Source organism: Berghia stephanieae, chromosome 5 (genome assembly GCF_034508935.2).
Source record: "Berghia stephanieae isolate SIO BIC M18660-M18661 chromosome 5, UCSD_Bste_1.3, whole genome shotgun sequence".
Classification (NCBI taxonomy): domain Eukaryota; kingdom Metazoa; phylum Mollusca; class Gastropoda; order Nudibranchia; family Aeolidiidae; genus Berghia; species Berghia stephanieae.
Genome location: NC_088364.1, coordinates 73,914,153 through 73,929,152, shown reverse-complemented (window position 1 = coordinate 73,929,152; position 15,000 = coordinate 73,914,153). Strand labels below are relative to the sequence as shown.

The window sequence follows — 15,000 nt, the reverse complement described above, 5'->3', positions numbered from 1 at the left end:
ATTTGTCGCATAAACCTAAAGAGGTTCAATTCGTTTGCATGTTGGTTCTAATGATTTGTTATTGTTTTTCAAACCAAGAGTGATGTGCATTTTACTTTTACCGACAAGCCTAAAAAACTGCAGATACAAGATCCTTTCCACATTGACCTCCAAAGCTTTTTTTCAGACAATTGTATTGTTTGTTTGTTTTTAGAAGTTTTATGGGACTTCCAACAAAATTAGGTCATTTCAGCGCCAATAAATAGGAAGATGATGCAGAGGAAAATTTTTAGTTCTGAAGTTAAAGAAAAAGAAGACAAAGGGGCTTGTTGAAGTAGAGAACAGAAGGTTCAAAGAGCGATCCACCGATGTACTGATATTGATATTACCAAAAAGTCCCATTCCAGTAAAAGCAAAAAAATCTGCTATGAAGGATACACTCAAATGTTTACATAAAAAAATAATTATAATAGTACACAACAGAGAGATGACTTGCAAGGAAAAAAAACATCATCTATCAAAATAAATCGGTACTATAAATTTAACTGTCCCCTCCCAGCTTTCAGGACCAGGAAAAAAAAAACAACTGAGCAATTTCAACCCAGAACAAATATAGAGAATAAAATGGAAAGCAAATACAGATATGGGAGAAGACAAAGTGACCTCCTACCCACAATGGGAGGAACAATTGTAAAATTTAAAAAAAAAAGAAAAAAAAGTGATGTCGGAAATTATTTGTCAGAATCTGGTGACAAAAAAAAGTATTTGATTTGTTAAATCGTGTGTGAAGACATAGATGAGGAGACATCACGAATGTGTCTTGGACAACTGCAGCGAGAGTTGGACAACTGAAGTGAGAGAATGAGCCAACATGAGTGCAGAGAATGAAAGTGAGAGGCAGACAGTCACAGACCATAACTGCAATGAGGGAAATCCCCATGACACTACAGTGGACGAAGTAAAAGAGTAAAATAGATGGTTTGGGAAATCATCCACGATTTTGCATTTCCAAGTTTTTAATTTTTTTTTTCGGATGGGAGAAAATTTCTTAAAATTCATTTTATCTGTGATGTTCCCTGAGGTAGAAAAATATTTGGTTGTTGAATTTCAGACAATTGTCCTAGAATTTACATGCCTGACAAGAAATAAAAAAAAAAAAGAAGATAATTAAGCGAAAAAAACAAACTTACATTTTGGCTTCTCTGAGTGACCATATGTTGAAAGCCTGAACTAGTGATTGCACTTTTGCTCCCATGAAATGATCTGTTTATGAGCTGTGAGTTCTGTCTACAAACTGTGACTGAAAATTGAAGCAAAATCATACAGTGAACATTTTATGAAATATCAGTTAAATAATCAAAAATTTATTACACCTTTAGAAGTTTATACTTAACATAATAATCTTCTCATTTAATTGAATATTTGATAACAGTTGCTACACATCTAAACATGAATTAATAGATCATGAAAGTGCCTTAATCTAAGGCACTTTCATGATCTATTAATCCATGTTTAGATGTGTAGCAATTGTTATCCAATATTCAATTAAATTTCGGTTGAGAACTAGATAGATATAAATGCAAAGGGCAACTATTTTGCTGTAGATGAAAGACAGCATCCAGTTAAGAGGATGAAAAAAAAGGCATTTCCCGCCACAAGAGTCATTTTATGTAGCAGTTGTGGATTAGTGTCTGTTGAAATTTTTATTTGCACATGATGGTATTTGTAAAGGGTGGACAACCTTGATTGTTTTCGGCGACTGGCCAATGTAGGCAATTCAAGTGATCTCATGGTGCCGATGGTGTCAAAGTCAGTGTTATATTTATGGGTTATCCAGCAAATAGTGTGTCTTTGAACTTTCTCGAGAGTGTTGATGCTATCGAGTGTGTACGGGCCCAAACTCATCCTGCATACACAAGTGCTTTGTATACGGTTAATTTTGTCGCTTTGTTACTTGTTTTGATATTCCTTTTAAGGAAGCCAAGGGTCTTATTGGCTCTGTTTGTGATGTTCTGTATGTGATGGCTCCAACTCATGGGTCACTCACGTATTTGGTGTGGATGACTGCTTCAGTTTTACTGAAATGTATTTGTGGGTTTCTATTACTAATTATATATAGCAAAAAATTCAGGACCAGAGGTCAATATCGCTATACAGGGGTTGTCATTATTCAGGGGTGTTGTTATCCAGAAGTTGCACTGTACTAGAAAGCGCCAAGAGCCTCATTGTTGAGAGTCTATTATTATTAAATCCACCACTTTAACTTTAACCTCGATATGAAATCACAAACATGTGTACATTGTGATGACAAAAGTGGGTAATGTAAATTGATGCAAATTATATTGACTTCTGACCAAGCAAAAAATGCAATTTCCTGGTCATCACATTAAATGACAATGTGAAATTGAATGCATGCTTCAAGTTGATAAACGAAAACAGATAATGTGGACATTTCCCGAAACGTCCACATTATCTGTTTTAGTTTATTAAATTGAAGCTTACATTCAATTTCACATCGTTATTTATTTAATCTAGCGGATAAGACTACCTGTTGATAGTTACTAAAATCGTAATTTTGTTTTGCATTAATTTTACAAAATGGCAATTCGGACTTGAGTCTGAATATTCTCCCATGGCTATTCGGACTTTAAGTCCAATGTGCGTGCGCAGTGAAACACAATGCGGCAGTGGGCAGAACTGATAAAGAAACAGAACAAGAGTTCAGAAGAAATTCTGTTTTGCACATGTCAATATGACTCTTGACTCTCATGACCCCTGCTTCAGACTGATGAAGGGTTGTTGCCCGTCTAATACTGTTTGAATATATGTTCATTAAAAAAAAAAATTGTCCTGATTTTGTTTGGACATCGCATAGTGTTAACAAATCTTTTCCTTTAGACCGCAGTTACTTTAATTGACGTTTATTACTTTTGATCAATGATTTTGTCTTTCTTATCAAATAAAGTTACTATAATTGTTATTTTGATTTACATCAATTCTATTTAATTATCAATATTTTAAAAATATAAAATTTTAAAAAATATACTTCCATGAAAGATTATTCAGAGTCCAAAAAAAACCTGTTGATTGCACCTGCGCATTGGAATTTGAGTCAGACTAGCCACGGGATACTATTCAAGGGCAAGGTCTAAAGTGGGGAAGACCAAAACAACCTTACAAAAATGGGGACTTTCTTCAGACTGCCGATGTCAATGTGGACACACTGCTCAAAACATGGACCACATCCTTCACGAGTGCGAACTTGGACCACATATCAGTGATATGGACCTGAGAGGCTGCACTCCTGGGGCCGTCCAGTGGATCCACCACTGGCGCGACACGATATGATGACTATTCAGACTCGGGTCCGAATAGCCACAGCCTTAATTTTATGTAATTATCAATAATTAAAATATTTTAAAAAAAAAACAATAACAAAAACAAAAACAAAACAAAAAAAAACTGCCACGGGAGATCATTCAGACTGAGCCTGAATAATCATCTGATTGTATATGAGCATTGGAATTTGAGTCCGAATAGCCATGGGAGACTATTCAGACTCGAGTCCGAATAGCCCCAGCCTTCCCAAATCATGATATGTCTGTAATGTAATGGGAAACATATAGCGCCATTATCCATTTACAATGCTCAATTGCGCTTTACAAAGGAAATAACAAATAATATGTAAACAAATTAATAAATATACACACACCCACTTATCCTTATTATATTCTATATATATGATAGAGTAATATTAGCATGGCTGTATGCAGAATTTTAAGCCCTTTCCAATGATACATAATCATAAATAGAATACTCGCCATTTCATTTCACTGAGAATGAGAAAGAAGAACGAATAATTTTGAAACTTCTAAATTTTTCCCCTCGAACTCAAAGAGGGAAACAGAATCAGAAATCCTCGCCTCTTTTCAGCTCGCAAAGGCTACTTCTTGCAGGTGCCTTCTAAACTACTAATTCCCCCCAGCCCTAACTAGACGTCTAGCTACTCCATCATTATCTTTGAATCATATAGCATAGGCCTATCAATGTCACTACCATCACGAATGTGATTGTTTTGTTAAATTAAACTTTTACCTCGACGAAAATGCGTATTCGAATTTAATTCCTTTGAGCAAAGATGTCTTATAAAGTATTTTGTCGTTCTTAAAAACTTCATTGTCAATGTTGTTTTCTCCAAGAATGGGCTACGAAGATTTAAATTTGACACTGTGGTGGTCCATGAACTTTAAATATCTAGATCTATGTGGTGGAGGCATAGATAATAGATGATCGTTAATCGTTGTTCGGAGTTCAAAAAGTTAATACTACACATTGTCTGCTGTGCTGCTGTAGTTGGGCGGTCTTCGAGGCGAAACCGCTTATCATCGATAACAAGCCGTCGATAACTTTTTTCCCGTCGAAAATCAGTTTTGTCTGGAATTTATCGACATTTCTCGCCAAAAAATAGCTAAAGTGGTTGCCAAAAAAAATTATACATTTTTTAATGGAATAGGCTACGTATGTGAAAAATACAAATAACCAACATTAAGATCTGAAATTAACTTTATTATACTCTTATTATACACAAAAACATAATATAATGCTTGAATTTATGATTCCACTGTTTTAAAGTCCAGTACTATTTCTATCTGCTATATTATGGTCCTATTTTCGTTATAACTCCCTCGGTACGAGAAAATTTCCCATGGCGCCATATCGACGAAAAGTAGATAAGAGGCATAGATAGTAGATAGGTGTATAAATCTATAAAGAGGAGAACCAACAGCATGTGCCTAGCTAAAAGAAATGTAAATGTTGTTGCTCGAAGGTCGAAGAAATAAATAAATTGAATGTAGGCTTCAATTTAATTACGAAAACAAATAGAATGGACGTTTCGGGTTTCTCCTTTATCAACAAGCAAGATGAATGAAACACTACAGATGAATGAGATGATGTGGTAGTGGCGTTATTAAGATGAATAAACAAAACATTGATGGGCAGGAAATAGTATACTACTTTGTAAGGAATCACGAATTAAAATAGAAGAAAATATATTTCTAAAAGGTGCGCAATTAATTAAGTGAAAAGAGGGGAAGCGGAGAGGAACTGTGTAATACAGTTTAGAAAGTCAAATATAAAAACTTGTAGACTATTTATTTATTGTTGGAAAATAAATACAATGGAATTGGAAATAAATGCAAAATATAAGGGATGTCGGTATAAGTATAATCATTAGTGGCAGTAGCAGCAGCAGAAGCAACAGTTGTACTTTTAGTCGTAGTAGTAGTAGTAGTAGTAGTAGTAGTAGTAGTAGTAGTAGTAGTAGTAGTAGTAGTGTAGTAGTATAGTAGTAGTAGTAGTAGTAGTAGTAGTAGTAGTAGTAGTAGTAGTAGTAGTAGTAGTAGTAGTAGTAGTAGTAGTAGTAGTAGTAGTAGTAGTAGTAGTAGTAGTAGTAGTAGTAGTAGTTAGTAGTAGTAGTAGTATTTAGTAGTTAGTAGTAGTAGTAGTAGTAGTAGTAGTAGTAAGTAGTATAGTAGTAGTAGTAGTAGTATAGTAGTAGTTGTAGTAGTAGTAAAGTAGTTGTAGTAGTTGCAGTAGTAGTAGTAGTAGTAGTAGTAGTAGTAGTAGTAGTAGTAGTAGTAGTAGTAGTAGTAGTAGTAGTAGTAGTAGTAGTAGTAGTAGTAGTAGTAGTAGTAGTAGTAGTAGTAGTAGTAGATACAAAGGTAGTATAATAATTAAATGGGGTCCAGTCTCAAGTTCATGCCGTGAGGTGAAAGGGTGTTCAGTTTTAGTATCAGTTCTGCCTCCCTGTATTTCCTATGTTGTTTAGTGGTGTGACAGAACTGAAGGACGGCAACTTGGATGTCGTGCAATCCTCGATGCCTGGACCCATTGAAGTGGTGGGCGTCAGGTTTGTCTTCATCGTTTTCAATAGAGCGCAGATGTTGTCCAAACCTGTCGCTTATATTAGTCTCTTGCCAGTTTCCCCCACGTATGTCTTGTGGCAACGTTTGCTGATTATAGCGTAAATTAGATTACGATCCGTGCAGGTGAATGCGTGTCGGATGACCCACACCTTATCCGGGAATTTGATGGAATTTTCCACGAATAAGTGTGGGCATGTCCTGCATCTGCAACGTCCACAAGACTCCGTCTTACGTTGATTACCGGCCATATCCATCGTCAAGCGGCTCCTTACTAGTATGTCCCTCAAATCACGGTCTCATCTGTAGGCGATTAGAGGCGGTTTGTTGAATATATCCCTCGTTTCTACATGCTCCTGAAGAATCTGATGGTAGTTCGTTTTTAAAATTTTGATGACTTCCTTGTTGTGTGGATGATTAGTGATGACTAGGATAGGTCTGTGTGTTTTGCTGTCACTGTTGTCAACTTGTTTCGCGTCAACTTCCCTGGAGATGTTTTGGATTTTGTCAACCGCTTGTTTTAATATGGATTCAGGATAATGGCGGTTGCGGAAAAAGTCAAGCATTTTATCCTTCTCTACCGTGAAGTCCTCACCATCCTGGCAGATTCGTCTTAGTCTGAGTAGCTGTGAAACTGGAATTGAATCTTTGCATTTGGTGGGATGTGAGGACGGGTCGAGAAGGTAACTGTGACTGTCTGTTTCCTTGTAGTGATAGACGTCTTGAGTCCACTTTGGGTCAGGGAAACTGCGATGTCCAGGAAGGCTACGTGATTTGTGGGTATTTTATTGCTGGATGGAAGTTGTTGAGGGCAGTGATGAATTTGTTGAGTTGCATTTTAGTCATGTTGGTAACGCCGATGCAATCGTCGATGAATCGTTTATAAAAAGCTGGTTGGTGGCCGTCGTATAGGGAGAAAAACTTAAACTTGAGGTGGTCCATGAATATATTGGCGTACGGTGGACCAATTACTTTTGGTGCACATGGCCACTCCCGAGATCTGATGAAAAAATTGGCCGTTGAATTCAAAAGAGTTGAGAGTCAAGACTAACTCTGCAAGGCGAATGATAGCATCGGCGTTAAATTCGGGTATTGGGTCTCTGTCGATTGATGGCTTGTAATCCGTCTTTATGGGGAATGGAGGTGTAGAGGCTATGGACCTCCATCGTAAATATGATCCTATTGTCGGGTTGTGTGAAGCTGAGGTCGCGGAATAGATGAAGGGCGTGATTAGTATCTTTAATATATGTAGGAAGATTGATGACGATTTTTTTTGAAGATATTATCAAGGAAGAGAGATATTTTTTCTGTGAGACAGGAAATGACCAAAACGATGGGTCTTTCAGGGGGCAAATCCGTGGCATTTTTCATTTTGTGTATTTTATAAAACATGTAGAAACAGGGATATATATATTTTTTAAAAATTACTATCCCCTAGTTTTTAGTTAGATTTTTTAAAAAAGTCAATTTGTTGTTTTTCTCGACGGTTTGGTACTGCGTAGCCATCGCAAAGTGGTCTGGGTTTTGAAAACTATTTTGCCTTTTGCAAATTTATCGTAAAAAGATAGCAAGAAAATATTTTGAACGATATCATGATGACAAAAGGATCAGGTCGAGAGAAAAAAATCAATCAAAGAAGATTCGCTCATAAAATAAATAAAATAAATAAAAAACGACTTCTATCATTCGCAGCCCGATTGTTGCATTTATAAATACAACATGTATGAAACATGATGGTTTTGTAAATATACGTCGAGATGCACATTCCTCCCACCAAATCCAAGCATCAGTAACACACTTTATAGTCACCTGGAACAACTACAAAAGACGTCTAACTTCTACGTCATGGCACAAGACCGAAGGGCTAGAGCTCAGGTGGTCGCTGGTTCGGATAAGTAAGTAAGTGAATATAAGTCAATAACTCTGTGAGAAATATCTGTTGAAAACGTTTATTAATTTTGAATCCAAGAGAGGGAAAATGGCGAAAGACTGCCTCGCATAAATTAAATAATCACACAAGAAGAGTGTATCTACTGGCAGCCCATCTTCCTATTCATCAAACGAAAAGAGCAACTTCCGGTATGACATCGAGTCATATCTATGATCACCCCTTACGCGCGCGCGCGCGCGCGTGTTTGTGTTTGTGATAAAAAAATAATCTGAATTCTAAAACAAAATATAGTAGTAGTAGTGGTAATAGTAGTAGTAGTAGTAGTAGTAGTAGTAGTAGTAGTAGTAGTAGTAGTAGTAGTAGTAGTAGTAGTAGTAGTAGCAGCAGTAATAGTAGTAGTAGTAGTAGTAGTAGTAGTAGTAGTAGTAGTAGTAGCAGCAGCAGCAGTAATAGTAGTAGTAGTAGTAGTAGTAGTAGTAGTAGTAGTAGTAGTAGTAGTAGTAGTAGTAGTAGTAGTAGTAGTAGTAGTAGTTGTTGCTGTAGTAGTAGAGTGGAATGGTAAAGGGAGATTTAAATATAGATAATTACGTGTTGTTGTTTTTTAAAGACACCCTGTGCCTGATGCGCCTATAGCCTATGTGTCTTAAATGTAACAGGCTTTGCAAGCCGACCACAAGATATTCAAGAAACCGATTGTGAACATCGGGACCCGAGTCCAGACAAGAAATCATCGGTGACATCATTGGAACGAGAATGCTTCGATATTTTCGTTTCGTCGAAAACTATTATCACAGAGTAGGCAGGTAACACCTACCTACTCTGTGATATTATCTGACACAAATATCTATCTAGGTCGTCGATCCAGTACAATGCATTCATTGTGGCACGTGAAACAACTACCAGCAATTATTTTCACAGCATTGTTTTTACGAAGTGGTTATTCAGTATCAGATACTGAATAGTGCTTGTTTTTATGGACCGGCCATGCTGTTCTCAACTGCTGTACTGCAATAGTTTGCTCATTAACTTATCAGAGGATAAAGGGGCGAGGCCCTCATGTTGTTTCACTATAGATAGTATGCGCTTGGCTAAGGAATCACAACATTGCCATCCGGAAGCGAAACGGACGAACACACAAAACTATGTGTAATCTTAAACGTTTATAGTCTGGTTAATACAGTTTAGTGAGAATTATTCACAAACGCGGACATCAAAAAACAATAACAAAGGCCTGAATGACGTCATCTACGTTCTATCTATAGTCCGGTATATAAAAGACGAAGGGTCTGAGATGAGTGAACATTTTGATGTTTTATAATACGGTGTTTGTTATACACAGTGATTCTGTTGTGATAACGATCGTTAAACTCGCCCACATGCTTGAACAGGGGTTTATATTTCACGAGATTCATGTGCACAACTCACTATTATTGCCATCCTGGGTTCAAAATGACACAGCAAAATGTACACTTTGTAAAACACATGACATAAACAATTGTTACAATTTAATATTTGTAAGCCAGAGGCGTAGCTTCTTATTGTAAATTCTACATTCATAAAAACTGGTTTAAAAATATGGATAAAAGAATCACATTTATCACTGAGGAAAATTTACAAGTATTTCTCGAGAGAGAGGCGAAGCGCGGAATTCTTTTTTTCATGGCATGCGGCAAATAGCAATATGGCTTACAACCAGGAACTCAGAGGGGAGAGGTCAAATTTATAAATGTTTATGTCACTTAATTATGCATCTCTTGTATTTGAAAACTGCTGTTCTTATGAAAGGTTATACTGTACAAAACGAACATGGAATGTGGTGTTAAAGAAGTTTACATTCAGTGATATTTCACATTAATACATTCAAAGCCCCCCCCCCCCCCCCCCTTCTAGTGAACATAATTCAAGAATGGCGAACACGTAGCGTAATCGATGGGTGACCAGTGGGATTTCGTGACATGTCTTGACCGACCTTTATGAGTGAGTTGTCTTGCTCAACAGTTGGTCGGGTGTTATGCCTTTGTGAAATGCATTTCTCCTCGTCCTGTTGGAGACGGGCGTAAAAATTCGAAGACCTCCCTCATTTTTTTTACATTATAATGTCTTTGTCCGAAAAATATATTAATAACAATGTGAAAGATAAATAAACAAAAACAGTTTTTTGTATTTTCATCTTAACAACGCCACTACCACATTATCTCATTCTTCTGTAGTGTTTCATACATCCTGTTTTGTTGATAAAGGGGAAACCCGAAATGTCCATTTTATCTGTTTAGGTATATTAAATTGAAGCTTACATTCAATTTCACATTGTTTTTAATTTCTTCAAGCTTCGAGCAGCAACATTTACATTACGAAAAATGTATAGATAGTTCGAAGATGACGTCACTCAGATATTTGTTATTGTTTTTTTGTCATCCGCGTTTATGAGTAATGCTCACTGAACTGTATTAACCTGACTATAAACGTTCATGGATACACACAGTTTTGTGTGTTGGTCCGTTATAGATAGAATGCGCTTGGCCAAGGAGTTCACAACATTGCCATCCGGAAGTATAACGGACCAACACACAAACTCTGTGTAACCATGAACTTTTATAGTCTGGTTAATACAGTTTAGTGAGAACAACTCACAAACGCGGATGGCAAAAACAATAACAAAGCCCTGAGTGACGTCATCTGCATACTATCTATACTTCCGGATGGCAATGTTATGAGCTTCTTAGCCAAGCACATACTATCTATAAGCACCAAACGGGCTGCTTATGTGGTCCAATGAATTATTTGGCTGTTGCCCACTTGGGAAGAGATATCGTATAAACGCCGCCTGTTTTCAATACTGTGAAGTACTAGATAAATGCTATCTATAATTAAGCTATTTCAAATAATCCAAAATTATTAGCTAAGCTTCGCCACTGAATGCAACTTTGTTATGATTATTTCCCCATGGGAAAGAGAATCAACACACCATTAGCCGACTGTCAACATTTTAAAGTTTGAGTCACATTATATTGCAAACGATGAAAAGATCAAAGGAATTCGGTATTGTGAGAAAACCGTTTGGCAATCATTATCGGTATTCAAAATTCGCAATGTCACTTAAAATATAAACACGCATGCAAAATATATATATATATATATATATATATATATATATATATATATATATATATATATATATATATATATAATATATATATATATAAAATATCACGGCACCACATTTCGTAACTTTGGAGGAATTTGCAATATTCCGTTCGCACGGGACTTGGAATGGACTAAAAAACATTATAATTATATTAAAAGTGCGCATTGGCATTGACCTTGGGACTCTGATTGGTGAGCAATGGCGGTGGTTGACCCGGGACGACCGTTTAATATGTCAATATTAGAATTAGAGGGGAGGAAACCGAGAGTCCGGGGATGTGAACAGTTGTGGGGAATGAACTCGAGAATACGGAATGTAAACACAAATGAGAACTTGAGTTATTTTTTGTTGGGTTTATTTTTTTTTTTTTTTTTAATTATTGAATATATATAGCGCAATTTCCACTCACGTGCTCAAAGCGCTTTACAAGGGGTCCCTAGCCAACAGCAACACTTAACATGTAGAACAGGACATGAGGTGTTAGGCGATAATGCACTTTTTTTTTCTTCGAACAGAGACACTGCTGTCAACGGTCAGGTGCTTATCTTACACCCGAGTACGGTGAAAGAATGTGAGTAAAGAGCCTTTTTCAAGGAATCAACTTTGCGCTGAGCGAGACTGGAACCCAGGACTTTCCGATCCGAAAGCGAGTGTCATACCACAAGACCACATAACCGCGTGGACTAGGGAACCAAGAGATATTATAACAAGTCGAGAGTAAACCAGGACTTTGAGGTGTGAACACTAATGGCGAGTAAACATAGGGCTATTGGATGGCGGCACCGATGAGGAATGAACTGGATGCTGTAAGATGTAGAAACAAGTGGGAAGACAACTGTGGGGACTATATAATATGGACACAAGAGAGGAATGTACCCACTTTTTTAGACAGACACCAGTGGGGAGTGAACCTGGGACTATGAGAGGCGACACCACTGGGTAGTGAACACAGTACCACGGGGTATGAACCTGGGAGTAAACTCGGGACTACCTATATGAGGTAGACACCAGTAGGGAGTGAACCCGGGACTATGAGAGTTGATTTTCCGCAGCATCAATAAATATTGTTTTCATCAAAAGAGTAGTAGCAGCGATATGTCTCTGATTTAATTAATGAAGTCCGAGTGGCATTGATCGTAGCCATCGTTAACTTATAGCCTGAAACTGACCAAATAATGACGTCAAAATGCCAGTCTTTGGCCACAAAAGAAAACAAATCATGAGTTGTATTCAATAGTTCAACCAATGGGACCACTTGTCTCTAAGAGCTCTACTAACGACAACTCACGAGGCGGTGCAAAAAACAAACGATGACGTCAAAATGCCATTCTTTTTGGGTTTCAGTGTCAGGCTATAACATAACGATGGCTTCGCATTGATGTACTTTCGGTGTAAAATGTTAGAGAGTTAACGAGGGAAATCGATATGTGGGTGAGAATAAAACCAATATCGTTGTCAAAGGGAAAATATAGATAAGACGCTACGACACCTAAATAATTAAAAATTGGTCAAAATTATGTAGGCATTGGCAATATTGTCAGGTAAACGTGAAGAGAAAAGTTTGGATAACTCACGAGTCCTATTCATAGAAATCTCGTTTGTATAGGTTAAAGATCATCATTTTAGGATAAAATATAGAAAATTGAACGTCTTAAGTAAAAAAATTAGTCGAGTTTTTGACTTAGTCAAATAGATAAGGGGGGGGGGGGGGGGGGACTGCATCAGGGCAGCCACTCACTGGGTACTGTGCATTGTAGTAGCAGATGGAGAGACAGACTATAACTACCTACAGTGCAATACGCGTTCGTCGAACAAGCATTCGACAAATTCACAGGTTCAGCGAACAAGGACAGATTCCTAAATTATGTCCTTCATTGTCTTAGTAAAATTTTCACGGCATCCATGAAAGGTTTCACTGTCTCAACGAATTAAACAGAGACTTGGGGCCAAAACACTGGCCACCAAGAGAGAGAGAGAGAGAGAGAGAGAGAGAGAGAGAGATAGAGAGAGAGAGAATGTGTGTGTGTGAGAGATAGATAGATAGATAGATGGAGAGAGAGAGAGAGAGAGAGAGAGAGAGTATGTGTGTGTATGTGTGTGTGTGTGTGTGAGATATATATATATATATATATATATATATATATAATAGATAGATAGATAGATAGATAGAGAGAGGGGAGAGAGAGAGAGAGAGAGAGAGAGAGAGAGAGAGAGAGAGAGCAGAACAAGTTGCGTTGTGCCTAAGCCTTCGTAAACGTACAGCCCGAATGTGGGCTAAAATTATGATAATCAAGTCATAAAACAAGACGACGATCCGGAAACAAAGTTGATTATTATGAATTGTATTCAAGAGCTCACACAATGGAATTATTTATTTCATTGAGCACCGCTAACAATAACTCACTTTCCATATTAAAATAATTAATGGCAAGCCATCTGAAGCGCTTGCCTGATCCAAAACAGTTAGACCCACAATGTGTGAGTATTCATCACAATACTATATTATTATTAATATTATGTTGACTCACTAATGAAGGAATTGCATTGTTACGCCTGACAACACAATGCTTATTTTTCAATCGCCTGTGACAAGCACCAGCAGAAAGCTATGGACTCAGCCTAAAGTATTACAAGAGCACGCATATGTACAGAAGTGCCCCATCCCCCCCCCCCCCCCCCCCCCACGTCCTACCATTTTATCCCGAGTGCCGTATTGTATAGATAGTATGCATATGACGTCACTCAGGCCTTTGTTATTGTTTTTGCCATCCGCGTTTGTGAGTTGTTCTCACTAAACTGTATTAACCAGACTATAAAAGTTCATGGTTACACAGAGTTTGTGTGTTGGTCCGTTATACTTCCGGATGGCAATGTTGTGAACTCCTTGGCCAAGCGCATTCTATCTATTGCGTGGTGGTGTGTGTTTTGTTTTGTCTAAGCGAGTAACTCAGGAGTGAATGATACTCATCAACGAAAAGGGCATGAATCTACAAGACCTGGATGCGCAAACATTGAGATAATATGAATGGAATGAAATTGACGTCACTCAGCTCTTTGTTTTTTGTTTTTAGACAGCCATTTTTATGAGTAGTTCTCACTAAATTGTATCAATCTGTATATAGATAGTATGCGCTTGGCTAAGAAGTTCGTAACATTGCCATCCGGGAGTGTAACTGGCCAACACACAAAACTGTGCAACCATGATCGTTTATAGTCTGGTTCATACAGTTTAGTGAGAATTACTCATAAACGCGGATGGCAAAAAACAATAACAAAGACCCGAGTAACGTCAACTTCGAACTATCTTTAACCTGAATGTGGGCGAAAATAAAAATTTAGTCATAAAACGAGACGACGATCCGGAAACAAAGTTGATTACTGCAAATTGTATTCAAGAGCTCAACCAATGGAATCATTTTTTTCATTGAGCACCGCTAACAACAACCCGCTTTCCATATTAAAAAAAAATATGATCAACGTCTTGTCATGTGACAGTTATTTTTGGGGTCAGTCTCAAGTCAAGCCATCTAAAGTGCTTGCCTGACCCAAAACAGTCAGACCCACAATGTTTGTACTATATTATTATGTTGACACACTAATGAAGGAATTGCATTGTTACGCCTGACAACGCAATGCTTATTTTTAATCTCCTGTGACAAGCACCAGAAAGCTATGGACTCAGCCTATAGATAGAACGAAGATGACGTCAATCAGGTCTTTGTTATTGTTTTTTTGCAATACAATCTATAGATAGTATGCGCTAGGTTAAGACGCTCACAACATTGCCATCCGGAAGTATAACTGGCCAACACACAAAACTGTGTGTACCCATGAACGTTTATAGTCAGTTTAATACCGTTCAGTGAGCATTACTCATAAACGCGGATGGCAAAAAAACAATAACAAAGACCCGAGTGACGTCAACTTCGAACTATCTATACGTTTAGGGTTACACATAGTTTTGTGTATTTGTTCGTTATATCCAACTGCTAGATGCTATGACTATTTAACTAAGCCCATAGCATCGATAATTTTGCAGATGATCTGGCTCTTTTGTCCCA

General features: G+C 37.5%; 2 protein-coding genes across 3 annotated transcripts in view; one reads left to right on the top strand and one right to left on the bottom strand.

The window, feature by feature from the left end:
* LOC144973586 (putative gamma-butyrobetaine dioxygenase) overlaps window positions 1-4,280 on the bottom strand; it is a 29,807-nt gene extending 25,527 nt beyond the window's left edge. For both annotated transcript variants that reach the window (XM_078916213.1, XM_078916214.1), the window contains exons 1-2: window positions 4,075-4,280; window positions 1,170-1,279 (exon numbers count right to left, since the gene is read on the bottom strand). In XM_078916213.1, the coding sequence (XP_078772339.1) occupies window positions 1,170-1,279; window positions 4,075-4,156 (192 nt within the window). In that variant the 5' untranslated portion in view covers window positions 4,157-4,280. The remainder of the gene's footprint in view (window positions 1-1,169; window positions 1,280-4,074) is intronic.
* The window catches only part of LOC144973588 (zinc metalloproteinase nas-6-like), a 699,617-nt gene that overhangs the window by 80,508 nt on the left and 604,109 nt on the right, over window positions 1-15,000 (top strand). The gene's annotated exons all lie outside the window — the stretch shown is intronic.